We start from the raw sequence: 18,074 nt of genomic DNA on the forward strand, positions 1-18,074 counted from the left end.
CCCCCACCCCCCCCCCCCCCCACCCCCCCCCCCCCCCACCCCCCCCCCCCCCCACCCCCCCCCCCCCCCACCCCCCCCCCCCCCCACCCCCCCCCCCCCCCACCCCCCCCCCCCCCCACCCCCCCCCCCCCCCACCCCCCCCCCCCCCCACCCCCCCCCCCCCCCACCCCCCCCCCCCCCCACCCCCCCCCCCCCCCACCCCCCCCCCCCCCCACCCCCCCCCCCCCCCACCCCCCCCCCCCCCCACCCCCCCCCCCCCCCACCCCCCCCCCCCCCCACCCCCCCCCCCCCCCACCCCCCCCCCCCCCCACCCCCCCCCCCCCCCACCCCCCCCCCCCCCCACCCCCCCCCCCCCCCACCCCCCCCCCCCCCCACCCCCCCCCCCCCCCACCCCCCCCCCCCCCCACCCCCCCCCCCCCCCACCCCCCCCCCCCCCCACCCCCCCCCCCCCCCACCCCCCCCCCCCCCCACCCCCCCCCCCCCCCACCCCCCCCCCCCCCCACCCCCCCCCCCCCCCACCCCCCCCCCCCCCCACCCCCCCCCCCCCCCACCCCCCCCCCCCCCCACCCCCCCCCCCCCCCACCCCCCCCCCCCCCCACCCCCCCCCCCCCCCACCCCCCCCCCCCCCCACCCCCCCCCCCCCCCACCCCCCCCCCCCCCCACCCCCCCCCCCCCCCACCCCCCCCCCCCCCCACCCCCCCCCCCCCCCACCCCCCCCCCCCCCCACCCCCCCCCCCCCCCACCCCCCCCCCCCCCCACCCCCCCCCCCCCCCACCCCCCCCCCCCCCCACCCCCCCCCCCCCCCACCCCCCCCCCCCCCCACCCCCCCCCCCCCCCACCCCCCCCCCCCCCCACCCCCCCCCCCCCCCACCCCCCCCCCCCCCCACCCCCCCCCCCCCCCACCCCCCCCCCCCCCCACCCCCCCCCCCCCCCACCCCCCCCCCCCCCCACCCCCCCCCCCCCCCACCCCCCCCCCCCCCCACCCCCCCCCCCCCCCACCCCCCCCCCCCCCCACCCCCCCCCCCCCCCACCCCCCCCCCCCCCCACCCCCCCCCCCCCCCACCCCCCCCCCCCCCCACCCCCCCCCCCCCCCACCCCCCCCCCCCCCCACCCCCCCCCCCCCCCACCCCCCCCCCCCCCCACCCCCCCCCCCCCCCACCCCCCCCCCCCCCCACCCCCCCCCCCCCCCACCCCCCCCCCCCCCCACCCCCCCCCCCCCCCACCCCCCCCCCCCCCCACCCCCCCCCCCCCCCACCCCCCCCCCCCCCCACCCCCCCCCCCCCCCACCCCCCCCCCCCCCCACCCCCCCCCCCCCCCACCCCCCCCCCCCCCCACCCCCCCCCCCCCCCACCCCCCCCCCCCCCCACCCCCCCCCCCCCCCACCCCCCCCCCCCCCCACCCCCCCCCCCCCCCACCCCCCCCCCCCCCCACCCCCCCCCCCCCCCACCCCCCCCCCCCCCCACCCCCCCCCCCCCCCACCCCCCCCCCCCCCCACCCCCCCCCCCCCCCACCCCCCCCCCCCCCCACCCCCCCCCCCCCCCACCCCCCCCCCCCCCCACCCCCCCCCCCCCCCACCCCCCCCCCCCCCCACCCCCCCCCCCCCCCACCCCCCCCCCCCCCCACCCCCCCCCCCCCCCACCCCCCCCCCCCCCCACCCCCCCCCCCCCCCACCCCCCCCCCCCCCCACCCCCCCCCCCCCCCACCCCCCCCCCCCCCCACCCCCCCCCCCCCCCACCCCCCCCCCCCCCCACCCCCCCCCCCCCCCACCCCCCCCCCCCCCCACCCCCCCCCCCCCCCACCCCCCCCCCCCCCCACCCCCCCCCCCCCCCACCCCCCCCCCCCCCCACCCCCCCCCCCCCCCACCCCCCCCCCCCCCCACCCCCCCCCCCCCCCACCCCCCCCCCCCCCCACCCCCCCCCCCCCCCACCCCCCCCCCCCCCCACCCCCCCCCCCCCCCACCCCCCCCCCCCCCCACCCCCCCCCCCCCCCACCCCCCCCCCCCCCCACCCCCCCCCCCCCCCACCCCCCCCCCCCCCCACCCCCCCCCCCCCCCACCCCCCCCCCCCCCCACCCCCCCCCCCCCCCACCCCCCCCCCCCCCCACCCCCCCCCCCCCCCACCCCCCCCCCCCCCCACCCCCCCCCCCCCCCACCCCCCCCCCCCCCCACCCCCCCCCCCCCCCACCCCCCCCCCCCCCCACCCCCCCCCCCCCCCACCCCCCCCCCCCCCCACCCCCCCCCCCCCCCACCCCCCCCCCCCCCCACCCCCCCCCCCCCCCACCCCCCCCCCCCCCCACCCCCCCCCCCCCCCACCCCCCCCCCCCCCCACCCCCCCCCCCCCCCACCCCCCCCCCCCCCCACCCCCCCCCCCCCCCACCCCCCCCCCCCCCCACCCCCCCCCCCCCCCACCCCCCCCCCCCCCCACCCCCCCCCCCCCCCACCCCCCCCCCCCCCCACCCCCCCCCCCCCCCACCCCCCCCCCCCCCCACCCCCCCCCCCCCCCACCCCCCCCCCCCCCCACCCCCCCCCCCCCCCACCCCCCCCCCCCCCCACCCCCCCCCCCCCCCACCCCCCCCCCCCCCCACCCCCCCCCCCCCCCACCCCCCCCCCCCCCCACCCCCCCCCCCCCCCACCCCCCCCCCCCCCCACCCCCCCCCCCCCCCACCCCCCCCCCCCCCCACCCCCCCCCCCCCCCACCCCCCCCCCCCCCCACCCCCCCCCCCCCCCACCCCCCCCCCCCCCCACCCCCCCCCCCCCCCACCCCCCCCCCCCCCCACCCCCCCCCCCCCCCACCCCCCCCCCCCCCCACCCCCCCCCCCCCCCACCCCCCCCCCCCCCCACCCCCCCCCCCCCCCACCCCCCCCCCCCCCCACCCCCCCCCCCCCCCACCCCCCCCCCCCCCCACCCCCCCCCCCCCCCACCCCCCCCCCCCCCCACCCCCCCCCCCCCCCACCCCCCCCCCCCCCCACCCCCCCCCCCCCCCACCCCCCCCCCCCCCCACCCCCCCCCCCCCCCACCCCCCCCCCCCCCCACCCCCCCCCCCCCCCACCCCCCCCCCCCCCCACCCCCCCCCCCCCCCACCCCCCCCCCCCCCCACCCCCCCCCCCCCCCACCCCCCCCCCCCCCCACCCCCCCCCCCCCCCACCCCCCCCCCCCCCCACCCCCCCCCCCCCCCACCCCCCCCCCCCCCCACCCCCCCCCCCCCCCACCCCCCCCCCCCCCCACCCCCCCCCCCCCCCACCCCCCCCCCCCCCCACCCCCCCCCCCCCCCACCCCCCCCCCCCCCCACCCCCCCCCCCCCCCACCCCCCCCCCCCCCCACCCCCCCCCCCCCCCACCCCCCCCCCCCCCCACCCCCCCCCCCCCCCACCCCCCCCCCCCCCCACCCCCCCCCCCCCCCACCCCCCCCCCCCCCCACCCCCCCCCCCCCCCACCCCCCCCCCCCCCCACCCCCCCCCCCCCCCACCCCCCCCCCCCCCCACCCCCCCCCCCCCCCACCCCCCCCCCCCCCCACCCCCCCCCCCCCCCACCCCCCCCCCCCCCCACCCCCCCCCCCCCCCACCCCCCCCCCCCCCCACCCCCCCCCCCCCCCACCCCCCCCCCCCCCCACCCCCCCCCCCCCCCACCCCCCCCCCCCCCCACCCCCCCCCCCCCCCACCCCCCCCCCCCCCCACCCCCCCCCCCCCCCACCCCCCCCCCCCCCCACCCCCCCCCCCCCCCACCCCCCCCCCCCCCCACCCCCCCCCCCCCCCACCCCCCCCCCCCCCCACCCCCCCCCCCCCCCACCCCCCCCCCCCCCCACCCCCCCCCCCCCCCACCCCCCCCCCCCCCCACCCCCCCCCCCCCCCACCCCCCCCCCCCCCCACCCCCCCCCCCCCCCACCCCCCCCCCCCCCCACCCCCCCCCCCCCCCACCCCCCCCCCCCCCCACCCCCCCCCCCCCCCACCCCCCCCCCCCCCCACCCCCCCCCCCCCCCACCCCCCCCCCCCCCCACCCCCCCCCCCCCCCACCCCCCCCCCCCCCCACCCCCCCCCCCCCCCACCCCCCCCCCCCCCCACCCCCCCCCCCCCCCACCCCCCCCCCCCCCCACCCCCCCCCCCCCCCACCCCCCCCCCCCCCCACCCCCCCCCCCCCCCACCCCCCCCCCCCCCCACCCCCCCCCCCCCCCACCCCCCCCCCCCCCCACCCCCCCCCCCCCCCACCCCCCCCCCCCCCCACCCCCCCCCCCCCCCACCCCCCCCCCCCCCCACCCCCCCCCCCCCCCACCCCCCCCCCCCCCCACCCCCCCCCCCCCCCACCCCCCCCCCCCCCCACCCCCCCCCCCCCCCACCCCCCCCCCCCCCCACCCCCCCCCCCCCCCACCCCCCCCCCCCCCCACCCCCCCCCCCCCCCACCCCCCCCCCCCCCCACCCCCCCCCCCCCCCACCCCCCCCCCCCCCCACCCCCCCCCCCCCCCACCCCCCCCCCCCCCCACCCCCCCCCCCCCCCACCCCCCCCCCCCCCCACCCCCCCCCCCCCCCACCCCCCCCCCCCCCCACCCCCCCCCCCCCCCACCCCCCCCCCCCCCCACCCCCCCCCCCCCCCACCCCCCCCCCCCCCCACCCCCCCCCCCCCCCACCCCCCCCCCCCCCCACCCCCCCCCCCCCCCACCCCCCCCCCCCCCCACCCCCCCCCCCCCCCACCCCCCCCCCCCCCCACCCCCCCCCCCCCCCACCCCCCCCCCCCCCCACCCCCCCCCCCCCCCACCCCCCCCCCCCCCCACCCCCCCCCCCCCCCACCCCCCCCCCCCCCCACCCCCCCCCCCCCCCACCCCCCCCCCCCCCCACCCCCCCCCCCCCCCACCCCCCCCCCCCCCCACCCCCCCCCCCCCCCACCCCCCCCCCCCCCCACCCCCCCCCCCCCCCACCCCCCCCCCCCCCCACCCCCCCCCCCCCCCACCCCCCCCCCCCCCCACCCCCCCCCCCCCCCACCCCCCCCCCCCCCCACCCCCCCCCCCCCCCACCCCCCCCCCCCCCCACCCCCCCCCCCCCCCACCCCCCCCCCCCCCCACCCCCCCCCCCCCCCACCCCCCCCCCCCCCCACCCCCCCCCCCCCCCACCCCCCCCCCCCCCCACCCCCCCCCCCCCCCACCCCCCCCCCCCCCCACCCCCCCCCCCCCCCACCCCCCCCCCCCCCCACCCCCCCCCCCCCCCACCCCCCCCCCCCCCCACCCCCCCCCCCCCCCACCCCCCCCCCCCCCCACCCCCCCCCCCCCCCACCCCCCCCCCCCCCCACCCCCCCCCCCCCCCACCCCCCCCCCCCCCCACCCCCCCCCCCCCCCACCCCCCCCCCCCCCCACCCCCCCCCCCCCCCACCCCCCCCCCCCCCCACCCCCCCCCCCCCCCACCCCCCCCCCCCCCCACCCCCCCCCCCCCCCACCCCCCCCCCCCCCCACCCCCCCCCCCCCCCACCCCCCCCCCCCCCCACCCCCCCCCCCCCCCACCCCCCCCCCCCCCCACCCCCCCCCCCCCCCACCCCCCCCCCCCCCCACCCCCCCCCCCCCCCACCCCCCCCCCCCCCCACCCCCCCCCCCCCCCACCCCCCCCCCCCCCCACCCCCCCCCCCCCCCACCCCCCCCCCCCCCCACCCCCCCCCCCCCCCACCCCCCCCCCCCCCCACCCCCCCCCCCCCCCACCCCCCCCCCCCCCCACCCCCCCCCCCCCCCACCCCCCCCCCCCCCCACCCCCCCCCCCCCCCACCCCCCCCCCCCCCCACCCCCCCCCCCCCCCACCCCCCCCCCCCCCCACCCCCCCCCCCCCCCACCCCCCCCCCCCCCCACCCCCCCCCCCCCCCACCCCCCCCCCCCCCCACCCCCCCCCCCCCCCACCCCCCCCCCCCCCCACCCCCCCCCCCCCCCACCCCCCCCCCCCCCCACCCCCCCCCCCCCCCACCCCCCCCCCCCCCCACCCCCCCCCCCCCCCACCCCCCCCCCCCCCCACCCCCCCCCCCCCCCACCCCCCCCCCCCCCCACCCCCCCCCCCCCCCACCCCCCCCCCCCCCCACCCCCCCCCCCCCCCACCCCCCCCCCCCCCCACCCCCCCCCCCCCCCACCCCCCCCCCCCCCCACCCCCCCCCCCCCCCACCCCCCCCCCCCCCCACCCCCCCCCCCCCCCACCCCCCCCCCCCCCCACCCCCCCCCCCCCCCACCCCCCCCCCCCCCCACCCCCCCCCCCCCCCACCCCCCCCCCCCCCCACCCCCCCCCCCCCCCACCCCCCCCCCCCCCCACCCCCCCCCCCCCCCACCCCCCCCCCCCCCCACCCCCCCCCCCCCCCACCCCCCCCCCCCCCCACCCCCCCCCCCCCCCACCCCCCCCCCCCCCCACCCCCCCCCCCCCCCACCCCCCCCCCCCCCCACCCCCCCCCCCCCCCACCCCCCCCCCCCCCCACCCCCCCCCCCCCCCACCCCCCCCCCCCCCCACCCCCCCCCCCCCCCACCCCCCCCCCCCCCCACCCCCCCCCCCCCCCACCCCCCCCCCCCCCCACCCCCCCCCCCCCCCACCCCCCCCCCCCCCCACCCCCCCCCCCCCCCACCCCCCCCCCCCCCCACCCCCCCCCCCCCCCACCCCCCCCCCCCCCCACCCCCCCCCCCCCCCACCCCCCCCCCCCCCCACCCCCCCCCCCCCCCACCCCCCCCCCCCCCCACCCCCCCCCCCCCCCACCCCCCCCCCCCCCCACCCCCCCCCCCCCCCACCCCCCCCCCCCCCCACCCCCCCCCCCCCCCACCCCCCCCCCCCCCCACCCCCCCCCCCCCCCACCCCCCCCCCCCCCCACCCCCCCCCCCCCCCACCCCCCCCCCCCCCCACCCCCCCCCCCCCCCACCCCCCCCCCCCCCCACCCCCCCCCCCCCCCACCCCCCCCCCCCCCCACCCCCCCCCCCCCCCACCCCCCCCCCCCCCCACCCCCCCCCCCCCCCACCCCCCCCCCCCCCCACCCCCCCCCCCCCCCACCCCCCCCCCCCCCCACCCCCCCCCCCCCCCACCCCCCCCCCCCCCCACCCCCCCCCCCCCCCACCCCCCCCCCCCCCCACCCCCCCCCCCCCCCACCCCCCCCCCCCCCCACCCCCCCCCCCCCCCACCCCCCCCCCCCCCCACCCCCCCCCCCCCCCACCCCCCCCCCCCCCCACCCCCCCCCCCCCCCACCCCCCCCCCCCCCCACCCCCCCCCCCCCCCACCCCCCCCCCCCCCCACCCCCCCCCCCCCCCACCCCCCCCCCCCCCCACCCCCCCCCCCCCCCACCCCCCCCCCCCCCCACCCCCCCCCCCCCCCACCCCCCCCCCCCCCCACCCCCCCCCCCCCCCACCCCCCCCCCCCCCCACCCCCCCCCCCCCCCACCCCCCCGTATGGACTCCCAAAGGGGGTGCCCCCATCCCCCATTGTTTCCAATAGGAGCCAATAGGAGATGGGGGCTACACCTTTGAGGGTCCATAACTTTGGACCCCATGAACCAAACTTCATTAAACCTGGGTGGTATCGTCACTAGGGGCTCATGAAGATACTCTGAAATTTTGGTGCTGCTATATTAATAATTGCACCCCTGACAGCAGGCACACCCTAAATTTTTCCCCAGACTCTCCTTTTAAATCCACCCCCTTCCTGCCAATACTTGTTTCCTTTCTTTCTTTTATTCTTTCAATGCCTTATGAAGGTTGTTGTTGTTGTTGTTGGGGGGGCATTAAACTCAGGTTTTGTCCAGGGCTCCAGTTTGCCTAGGTACGCCACTGGCCCCACCTACATCACAAGGTGTCTGTTGTGGGGAGAGGAAAGGAAAGGAGTTTGTAAGTTGCTTTGAGTCTCTGTCTGGTGGAGAAAAGCAGGATATAAATTCAAATCCTTCTTGTTCTTCTTGTGATGGACCAGGGGAAGTTTCCAAATCAACTCGATGGGCAGCCCCCTCTGCAGCTTATTTCACAACCTAAATGTCACCACAGCCCAAATAGATTAAATGCAAAAATCATAGCCCGAATGGAGGGAATCAAGGGTAGGGCACAGACGCCTTAATTAAGTACCCCTACTAGCTAGGAGACAGCCCTTCATTCCTAATAAATGTCTTCACCACAGTTTCAGGAACTTCAGAGCACAGCCAGTACTCACGGCGATGACTTGAAGAACACCAGAAATGAGATTGCTGAGCTGAATCGGAACATCCAGAGGATGAAGGCAGATATCGACAATGTGAAGAAGCAGGTATGAACTGTGTTCCATAAAGAACCAATTTCACATCTTGCATCAATCTACCTATATATTTGTATGTTTCATTGCTTCCTTTGTGGAAATGGCCCTAGTTCAAGATCAGAGAGCATATTTTGCATGTAGAAGTTTCACAGCTCCAGTCCTGGGGCCCCAAGAATCTTAGGTGGAAGGAGTGGGGAAAATCACTTGGTCTTAAACATTGACAAATCATGGCCAGTGTTGACCAGATGCTGTGAAATTCATGGACGGTTCTCGCCATTTTTATCGGTAATTGCCTGGGAACGTTTGTTAATTAGATCGTCAATTCTACCCCAGGAAACTCAGAATGGTGTACCTCATCCCCTATCCACACTGAAACCTTACAATCACCCTATGAGTAGTCAAGGTGGAAAGAAAGTGACTGTCTCAAGGAGACTCAATGATTTCGGTGGCAAGAGTAGGGGTATCTCCAGTAATCATCAACCAATCAAGTCACTATAGCTCACAGACTTCCCAGTTGAGGACAAGGGAACAGCATGACAGAAGAGATGAATCTGTATTTTTGCCCATGCTGTGCCTCAATCGTGGAATCAGAGAGTTGGGAGGGGTCACAAAGGGCATCTAGTCCAATCCCCTCCTCAATGCTCCATCAGCCTAAAGTGTTCTTGACAAGTGTTTGTCCAGCCACTGCTTGAAGATTGACAGTGAGGGTGAGCTCACTTCCTCCCTGGACAGTCTATTTCACTGTTGAATACATACTGTAATCCCCCCCCTTAATATCCAGACAGTATCTTTCTGCCTGTATAAACCTGTTATTGTGAGTCCTATCCTGTTCTGGCCATCGGAACATCCCTACCTTTCTTTAAGTGACAACCTTTCAGATACTTAAAGAGAACAATCATGTCCCCCTCAACCTCTTCTTCGCCAAACAAAACGTTCCCAATTTCCTCAGAGTTTCCTTTTATGACTTGGTCTCCAGCTGCCCTGCTCATTCGTGTCGCTCTCTTCGGCACCCAACTCCATTTTGTCCACATCCTTTCTGAAATGAGGCCTCCAGAACTGCACACAATGCTCCAGGTGTGTCCTGACAAAGGCAGTATACTGTGCGATGATGACATCTTGCGATTTGGAGGTTATGCTCCAAGACTTCATTAGCCTTTTTTTGCTACTGATGGCTCAAACTTAGCTTTTGGTCCACCCATACCCCAATATCTTGTTCACACGCTACTCCCCAGAAGTGTATCTCTCAGCCAAGTATGCACGTTTCTCATTTTTGTTACCCAGATGTAGAACTCTGCATTGGTCCTTGCAGGATGGCCCCTTATTTACATCCACCCACTTCCCCACTTCTCCAATCCATTCTGGGGCTCCAAGCAGCCACTGATGACCAGTGATAGCATTAATGAAATCCATTCACAAATCCCTAAATGTTTAATCCCCTCTCTACACAATCCTATGTATTGTCGAAGGCTTTCACGGCCGGAATCACTTGGGTGCTGTGTGGTTTCCGGGCTGTATGGCCGTGTTCTAGCAGCATTCTCTCCTGACGTTTTGCCTGCATCTGTGGCTGGCATCTTCAGAGGATCAGAAGTGAATTCCACTATTTCCAATTATGGTTACTTCCAGGTGCATAAGAAGAGACAATACTAGGCTTGACCAAGAACTGGGATGACTATGTATGAGCTATTTTCTTCTCCTATAGAACTCATAGTGCTCAGCACCCCAGATTTTTTCATGTAGGAATTCCTCTAGGGTTAGCAGCTCTTTGATCTTTCTTTGTTTGATATTACAAAACAACATTTTTTCTGGATTACAAATGAAATAGAAATGCATATGCTAGTGGTGCACATGAGATTGGCCACTTCCGCACACGCAGAATCATGCACTTTCAATCCATTTTGAATGCGCTTTGCAGCTGGATTTTACCGTGGGGAATAGCAAAAATCCATTTGCAAACAATTGTGAAAGTGGATTGAAAGTCATCTGGAGGTCAATTGTAATAGCCGGTGATCTCCAGGTACCAGCTGGAGGTTAGCAACCCTCCTTCCCACATACTTAATGATGCCACTGATGCGCCAAGTAACAGTGAGACAAAAACTGCCCCCCCAGCAAACTGACCATAGTTTAAAACATTTTTTTTATCCAACATACTCCTACACCTTTCAGAAGTCTAGCAAGACCTACCAGGGCTAGGGGAGGGTCAATGAATTTGACAGAAGTTTTATTCTCTTCCGCTTGGGTGTTGCTTCTTTTCAGGAGCAGAAAATAAATAATTCAGTGAACAGACACTTTTGACAGCTCCATGCCTTGCATCCCAATCTAAATCAGGAACAAAAAAGGCAACACAGAACGTATTGTCGAAGGCTTTCAGAGCTTTGGTTAGAATCACTTGGGTGCTGTGGCGGAAGTTTCCAGAGACTTTTCACGCTAGACGGTGGCTGGCGTGTTCAGCAGGACCTTCTCTCCTGACGTTTCGCCTGCATCTGTGGCTGGCATCTTCAGGAGAGAATGCTGCTAGAACACGGCCATACAGCCCAGAAACCACACAGCACCCAAGCAACACAGAATGTTTATAAGAGTGTAAAGAGAAAAACTGTTGAGGCTAAATGTCCATTGAGTCACAAAGAACAATGTACCTAAGTTTTTACATTTGCATCTGAATATGTTGTTAAACATGAATAAAAATTATTTTCATCAGCTATTAATGCTTACAAAAAGTATAAATAATAAAAGACAATCTGTAGGATGCTTGTGGGAGAATGATTACACAACCAAGATTGTTTCAAGTCAAATTCAAATAATTTAACAACTGGTTGTTTATAAGCACCATTTTAACAACCGGTTCTGCCAAAGTGATGTGAGCCTGCTGAATCCCACTGCTGTTAAGAAGCCTTTATTGGTAGATCCATAGGTAAGAGGGGAAAAGCTGGTTCTGCCAGAACCTTCACCCCCCCCCCCAGAATATCAATCCCTGTTTCTCCTCCCCACTCCCTAGCCCATAATACCATCCCAAGCAACAGAAGGCTCAAAGAACAGGAATGTAAGATGAGCCCAAGGACAGAGTAATGAGATAAGGACATTAGCTGTGAAAGCCTCTTCTCGGGAAAATGAAAGTAACTTGGATAACTTTATGGAGCTCCCCTCCCCCCATGCTCCTCTCCTGGTTGCCAGGCTCCAGCCTGATATGAATCTCCCGTATGGATGGTTTTTCTCAGAACTTTTCATCTTCTGCTTTAGATTGTCAATATCCAAACAGCTATTGCGGATGCCGAACAGCGAGGGGAGATGGCCGTGAAAGATGCCAGGGGGAAGCTCACGGACCTGCAGCATGCCCTGCAAGGTGCCAAAGACGAGCTGGCCCGTCTCCTGAGAGACTATCAAGAACTGATGAATGTCAAACTGGCCTTGGATGTCGAAATTGCTACCTACAGGACTCTGCTGGAAGGAGAAGAATGCAGGTGAGTGTTACCAAGGAACATCCAGAGATGTTTTGGATACATATCATTTTTCAGCTTCATATTTAAGCAGTTTTACTGTGCTACCTAACTTCTAAAGTTCAGCAGATTTGGCTGCTAAATTCACCCAGCAAAATACGCACATTATCATTTTATTCAGTTATTTCAGTCTCTGGAACCAGCAGAGAAGAGTAGCAGTGAAGAAGAGGAGTGGGCCAGAAAGGGCTGAGTGAGCTCTGGTTTTTCTTTTCAGAGGGCTAGTTTAAACAGTGTATTTTAAACAGGGGGTTTCTCTTTTTTTCTCCTTGTCCTGGGGCTGCTGATTGGTGGAGGCTGCTGAGGCTGCTGATTGGTGGGGCTGCTGAGAGGTGGGGCTTCTCAAATGTTTAAATCTTTTCAGTTAGTCTCTGGAACCAGCGGTGCCCGCCTAATGGCACACACAGGTGTTTTACTAAATAAGAACATATTTTAAGGGATAGTAGAAGGTATAGAAACCTTAAGAGGGAGGCACTAATTAAAATCAGTATTTGAATATCTAAACAAAATTAGATATGAAGGCAGGAAGCCAGCAGGGGGGTGGGGGGTTTCCAGTGTTTTGCACTGAGTGTCACATGTGTATGAGCTATCTGCCACTCAGGATAGAGGTGTGCGTGGGTGTGCCCACTAAGCTGCAATGAGCTCCTGGCACTCAACGAGCCCATTCTCTTGAAGCCAAGGTGGCAGACCTGGAGAAGCTGAGAGAGGCAGAGAGGGGGCAACAAAGCGAGGCTTTCAGGGGACTCTGCAACAGATGGGTCCCACTTCTCCCAAGGTGACATCTCTTCAGATGTCATGGAGGAGAATAGAGTCTGGGGGACAGTAAGGGTGCCAGTCTGAGAGGTGGTGAAAGATGCTCCCTTTAGATGGGACCCCTTCCTTAGCTGGTGATCAGATATCCTCTTGCACTGAGAGATGCCCACCCCTCAGGGGAGGTGGGCGGCTCCTTGTAGTGGGTGTGATTCGGGATCATTATGCAGGAATATAGAGAGTTACTTGGGTTTGTGAGAGGCGTGATGACCGCGATGTGGTGACTTGCCTGCTACCCTGGTGTGAAAGGTTCTAGCGGATGTCACACTTCATCTATAGATAGGCTGTTAGACAGTGCTGGGGTGGAATCAACCCAGTTGTGGTCCATGACGCATTGGTACCAATGACATTGGGAAATGTAATATCCGGGAGGAGTTCTGGAAGCTAAATTTAGGCTGCTAGGAAACAGGTTAAAATCCAGGACCCCTCAAAGGTGGCATTCTCCGAGAAATGCACTACCCTGTTCCGACGTGCAACGAGAGGCGAGCTAGGCAAGCGGAGATACAGGGTCTCAATGTGTGGATGAGAAGGTGGTGTAAGGCAGAGAGTTTCAGATTTGTCAGGAACTGGGGAACCTTTTGTGACAAGGCAGGCCTGTACAAAAGGGATGGGCTTCATCTTAACCAAAGAGGAACCAGGCTGCTGGTGCTCAACATTAAAAAGGGGGCAGAACAGCTTTTAAGAAGCCTTGATCCTTGGGGAGAGAAGCCAACAGGAGCTGAGGTGACTTCGGTTGAATACAGAGTCCATAGGGATGCAGATAGAGAGGGAGGTTTATCTAAATCAACCCACATTCAAGCAAGGAGCATGCAATGTGATAAGTGATAGTGTCTACCGAAGGCTGAGGAGGAGCAAAACACATAGAAATCCCAGGTTAGGGACAGAGACAGAGAATACAACTGTCTCTATGCTAATAGTAAGAAGCTCTTCAACCCTACAAATGGGGGAGCTGGAGTACAGAGTTTTTTGAAGGAGGAGACTTGTGATATAGTGGGCATCACAGAGACATGGTAGGAATGAGGAGAACCAGTGGGATGCTGTTATACCAGGCTACAGGCTCGACAGGAAAGATAGGACAGGGCGTATTGGGGGTGGGTTGGCCTCTCTACATCAAAAGAGCTATTAGCATAGTGCTCACATAAAATAGACAATGCAGGGGAGCTGGATTCCCTCTGCCAAGAAGCTAACTGTGGGATGATATCAATACCAGGGGGTGAAGCATAGTTTAACATTAGGAATATATTATCGTCCCCCTGAGCCAAAGCTGCACAAGAGGATTCTGGAGATGGAAAAAAAGAAAGAAATTAGAGAGGCCAACAAAAGCAAAAATGTATATATAGTGGTAATGGGTGATTTTAACTATCCCCATATAAACTGGAGAAGAAAATGCATGTTCAGGTCATGCAGTAAGGGAGAGAACATTCCTGGATATTGCTAAATGACTGTGGCTTAGAGCAAGATGGTTGTAGAAACCAACTTCAAGGGGAGAGGTGATCCTAGATCTAATTCTATGGCGGATTGGGACCCAGGACCTGAATTTGCAGGAAGTCAGTGTTTGTTATTGAGCCCGATAGGGGAACAAGCGACCACAATGCTGTCAGATTCAGTATCTCTGCATGCTTGAACAAGTGACAACTACTAAATGTAAAGTTACATTTCCTTCAAGAAAGGAAATTTCTCAAAGATACCAAACAAGTTAGCTGTAAAGAGGAGGCCAAAAAAGCGATTATAGCAGGAACACATGGCTGCTTGAACATCAAGACTAACAGCAACAAACAGTTCTTCAAGTACATCAAAAGCAGGGAGCCAGCTAGGGAAGCGGTAGGCCCGTAAGATGATGAAGGAACAAAAGGTGTGCTAAAAGATGACAGGGAGATTGCAGAGACGCTGAATGAATTCTTTGCCATCTGTCTTCACCAAGAGGAGGTGGAGGGAAAATTCCTGCACCACTGAACCAAGCTTGTTAGGAGGTGAATCCGAGGAACTAGCGAAGATAGTGGTAGACAAGGAAGAAGTTCTGGCAGCCATTGATAAACTAAATGCTACCAAATCCCCTGGCCCAGATTGCATTCATCCCAGAGTTCTTAAAGAGCTCAAGCATGAAATTGCTGATCTTCTCACTTTAATATGCAACTTATCCCTAAAATCGGCCTCCATCCCTGAAGACTGGAAGATGGCCAATGTCACACCAATCTTTAAGAAAGGGTCTAGGGGGGGGACCCAGGAAATTACAAGGCCAGTCAGTTTGACATCTGTTCCTGGTAAATTAGTAGAATCTATCATTAAAGATAAAATTATTAGAAACATGTAGAAAAGCAAGACGCAAGCTGAGGAAGAGTCAGCATGGCTTTTGCAGAGGCAAGTCCTGTCTTACAAACTTACTAGAGTTCTTTGAGAGGGTTATGTAAAAGCAGGCATGTGGATAGAGAGGGAACCAAGTGGACATACTGTCTACTTGGATTTCCAAAAGTTGCTTTTGACAAAGTTCCTCACCAGAGAGCTGTTGAGAAAACTCAGCAATGTGAAGGAATAAGAGGGGAAGTCCTCCTATGGATTAAAAAAACTGGTTTGAGGAACAGGGAAACAAAGGGTGGGTATAAATGGGAAGTTCTACGCGAATGGAGAGATGTAGGGGAGTGGTGTCCCCAAGGATCCTGCTTTGGGACCAGTGCTCTTTTAACCCTATTCATAAATACGCTGGAAGTAGAGGTGGGTAGCATGGTGGCCAAGTTTGCAGATGATACCAAATTATGTAGGGTGCGGGTGAGAACCCACACAAAGGATTAGCTAAGAGCTCCAAGTGGACCTTGATACAAATTAGGGTAGAGTGGGCCTTAAGAAATGGCAGAGGTGCAGGTTTCAATGCAGCAAAATATGCAAAGTGATGCACATAGGGGCAAAAAATCCAAACTTCACATACAAGCTACACAAGGGTCAGTGCTATCAGTGCACAGACCAGGAAAGGGGATTTAGGTGTCTTAGTTGGATGGGAGAATGTCAGCAACTCAATGCATGGCAGCTGTGAAAAAAGGCAAACTCTATGCTGGGGATCATTAGGAAAAGGGAAAGTTGATAATAAAACTGCAAAAGAGTTGTCATGCCCATATATAAAACCATGGAGTGCGACCGGGCACTTGGAGTACTGTGTTCAGTTCTGGTCACCCACATCTCAAAAAGTATATAGAAAGAGATAAGAAAGAAAAATGCAGAGAAAAGGGGCAACAAAAAAGGGATGAAGTTGAGGGACTGGAGCACCTTCCTTATGAGGAGGAGGCTGCAGCCGCTTTGGGACTCTTTTAGTTTGGAGAGGAGAGCGTCTGAGGGGGGGGATATGATTGAAGTCTATAAAGAATTAAGTGCATTAGGGGTAGAAAATGTTGACAGAGAGAAATTTTTCTCTCTTTCTCACAATACTAGAACCAGGGGGCATTCATTGAAAATGCTGGGGGGAAGAATGAGGACTAATAAAAGGAAACACTTCTTCACCAACAATGTGTGATTGGTGTTTGGAATATGCTGCCACAGAAGGAGGTGAGTGATGGCCACTAACCTGGATAACTTTAAAAGGGGCTTGGACAGATTTATGGAGGAGAAGTCGATTTATGGCTACCAATCTTGATCCTCCTTGATCTGAGATTGCAAATGCCTTGGCAGACCAGGTGCTCAGGAGCAGCAGCAGCAGAAGGCCATTGCTTTCACCTCCTGCACATGAGCTCCCAAAGGCACCTGGTGGGCCACTGCGAGTAGCAGAGTGCTGGACTAGATGGACCCCGGTCTGATCCAGCAGGCTCGTTCTTATGGTCTTATGTTCTTATTTGTATAATCTATTTGAAACATTTTATGGCCACCATTCCACCTACACTAGCTCCCTAAAGCAGTGCTCGTCCTCTTTGCTCTCCACAAGATGGACTATGCGTGAACATTCTGTGTTCTCCCGGTGGTTCAGCCTACGGTTTAGTGGACTCCATCAGCTAAGTTGTGCACACCTGAAATATGGAGTCATCCTATCAGTGGCTTTTCTTCTGCCCTGAATGGCCTGTGGGCTGTAATTTGGGTTGGCAGCTCTGAGTAGGGAAATACCTGGAGATTTTGGGGAGTGTTGCCTTAGCAAGGTGGGGTTTGGGAAAGGGAGGGACTTCAGTGCCATTGAGTGTACCATTCAAAGCAGCCATTTTCTTCAGGTGAATGATTTATGTCACCTGGAGATCAGTTCTAATCCCCAGTGATCTCCAGGCACCACCTGGAGGTTGGCAAGCCTAGCCGTAATAAAAACTGGTCTGAAGTGATCGATTTAGGGTTGTGCAGGAGAATCATTCTGGTGACGATGGGAGATTATTAATTAATTCCTGTGCATAGTGATGCTGCTACGTATCTCACGAGGCAGAAATGTCTGACATTTAATGGGTACATTTATATTTAGAATAGCCAATATCTATGTGCATATTTTGGAAATGTGCACATTATACATAAGCAGGAATATTATACACAAACTGTCACACAGTTAGATGTCTGCATATGTATTTTATTTACATTCAGATTAGCTGAGCACCTTACCATACAGGGTGGAATATAAATGCAAGTAATAGGTATACATACTCGCGCCACATTTACTAGTTGTTATCCATATCCATTTGCAATTGGGTTTTTTTTAGCATCTAATATAATATTCTCCTGAAGTTCTGGTTTCAGTGAATGGCAATAATAATTCCACTGAATTCAAGAGAGACGGGTGCAAAGTTCTGTGGCGACAATCCTTACCCCTAGTCACAGATTCAAAGGCAATTGTTGTGGTTGTTCGATGATTAAAGAAAAGACTCCACACAAAGCATTTTTTTTAAAGCAGGATTACCCCGGGATTACCTTTGAGACTCATCCTGGAACCCAGAGTTAGCTGGAATAAGCTTCTCAATTTCCTAGTTCGTTCGCCAGTCTGCGTTTGGATTACGTTCGTTCGTTCGTTCGTTCGTTCGCTCTGCGTTCGTTCGTTACGTTAGATTCTCTTCTTTCTTTTCTTTCTTTCTTTCTTTCTTTCTTTCTTTCTTTCTTTCTTTCTTTCTTTCTTTCTTTCTTTCTTTCTTTCTTTCTTTCTTTCTTTCTTTCTTTCTGAGGGATGTCAGATCACATTAATTTAGTGAGCCATTGTTGACTTTATGTTTTGAAGTTTCCAGGCCAGCATGATCTCATCTTGGTAGCTAAGCAGGGTTGGTCCTGGTGAGTACTTGGGTGGGAGACCACCAAGGAAGTCCAGGATCACTATGCTGAATGATATACCAAATCACTTTTGTGAATCTCTTGCCTTGAAAACCCCCCTTTTTTTGGGGGGGATGTCTCTGTAAGTTGACTGCAACTTGATGACACTTATACACTATAGATGGCAGAGCTCATTTGTCCTGAAGTTGCTTGATCAAGACTCTGCAATTGTACAGCAGCTTCACTCTCCCCTTCTCCTTCCAACTGCTCCTTCACTCATCTGCAAACTCCCCCGGCTTTAGTTGGAGAAGAAGCAAAGAAGGAATGGGGTACAAGGCAAAGCCCTAAACCAGTTGCATAATTCCCTCTCCTTTGAGTC

General features: G+C 64.7%; 1 protein-coding gene across 1 annotated transcript in view; it reads left to right on the forward strand.

Moving 5' to 3' along the window:
* The window catches only part of LOC125427915 (keratin, type II cytoskeletal 60 kDa, component III-like), a 33,124-nt gene that overhangs the window by 7,012 nt on the left and 8,038 nt on the right, over positions 1–18,074 (forward strand). The window contains 2 exon segments of the mRNA XM_048487481.1: positions 8,094–8,219; positions 11,442–11,662. Of these exon segments, the coding sequence (XP_048343438.1) occupies positions 8,094–8,219; positions 11,442–11,662 (347 nt within the window).

This window comes from Sphaerodactylus townsendi, linkage group LG03 (genome assembly GCF_021028975.2).
Source record: "Sphaerodactylus townsendi isolate TG3544 linkage group LG03, MPM_Stown_v2.3, whole genome shotgun sequence".
Classification (NCBI taxonomy): Eukaryota; Metazoa; Chordata; class Lepidosauria; order Squamata; family Sphaerodactylidae; genus Sphaerodactylus; species Sphaerodactylus townsendi.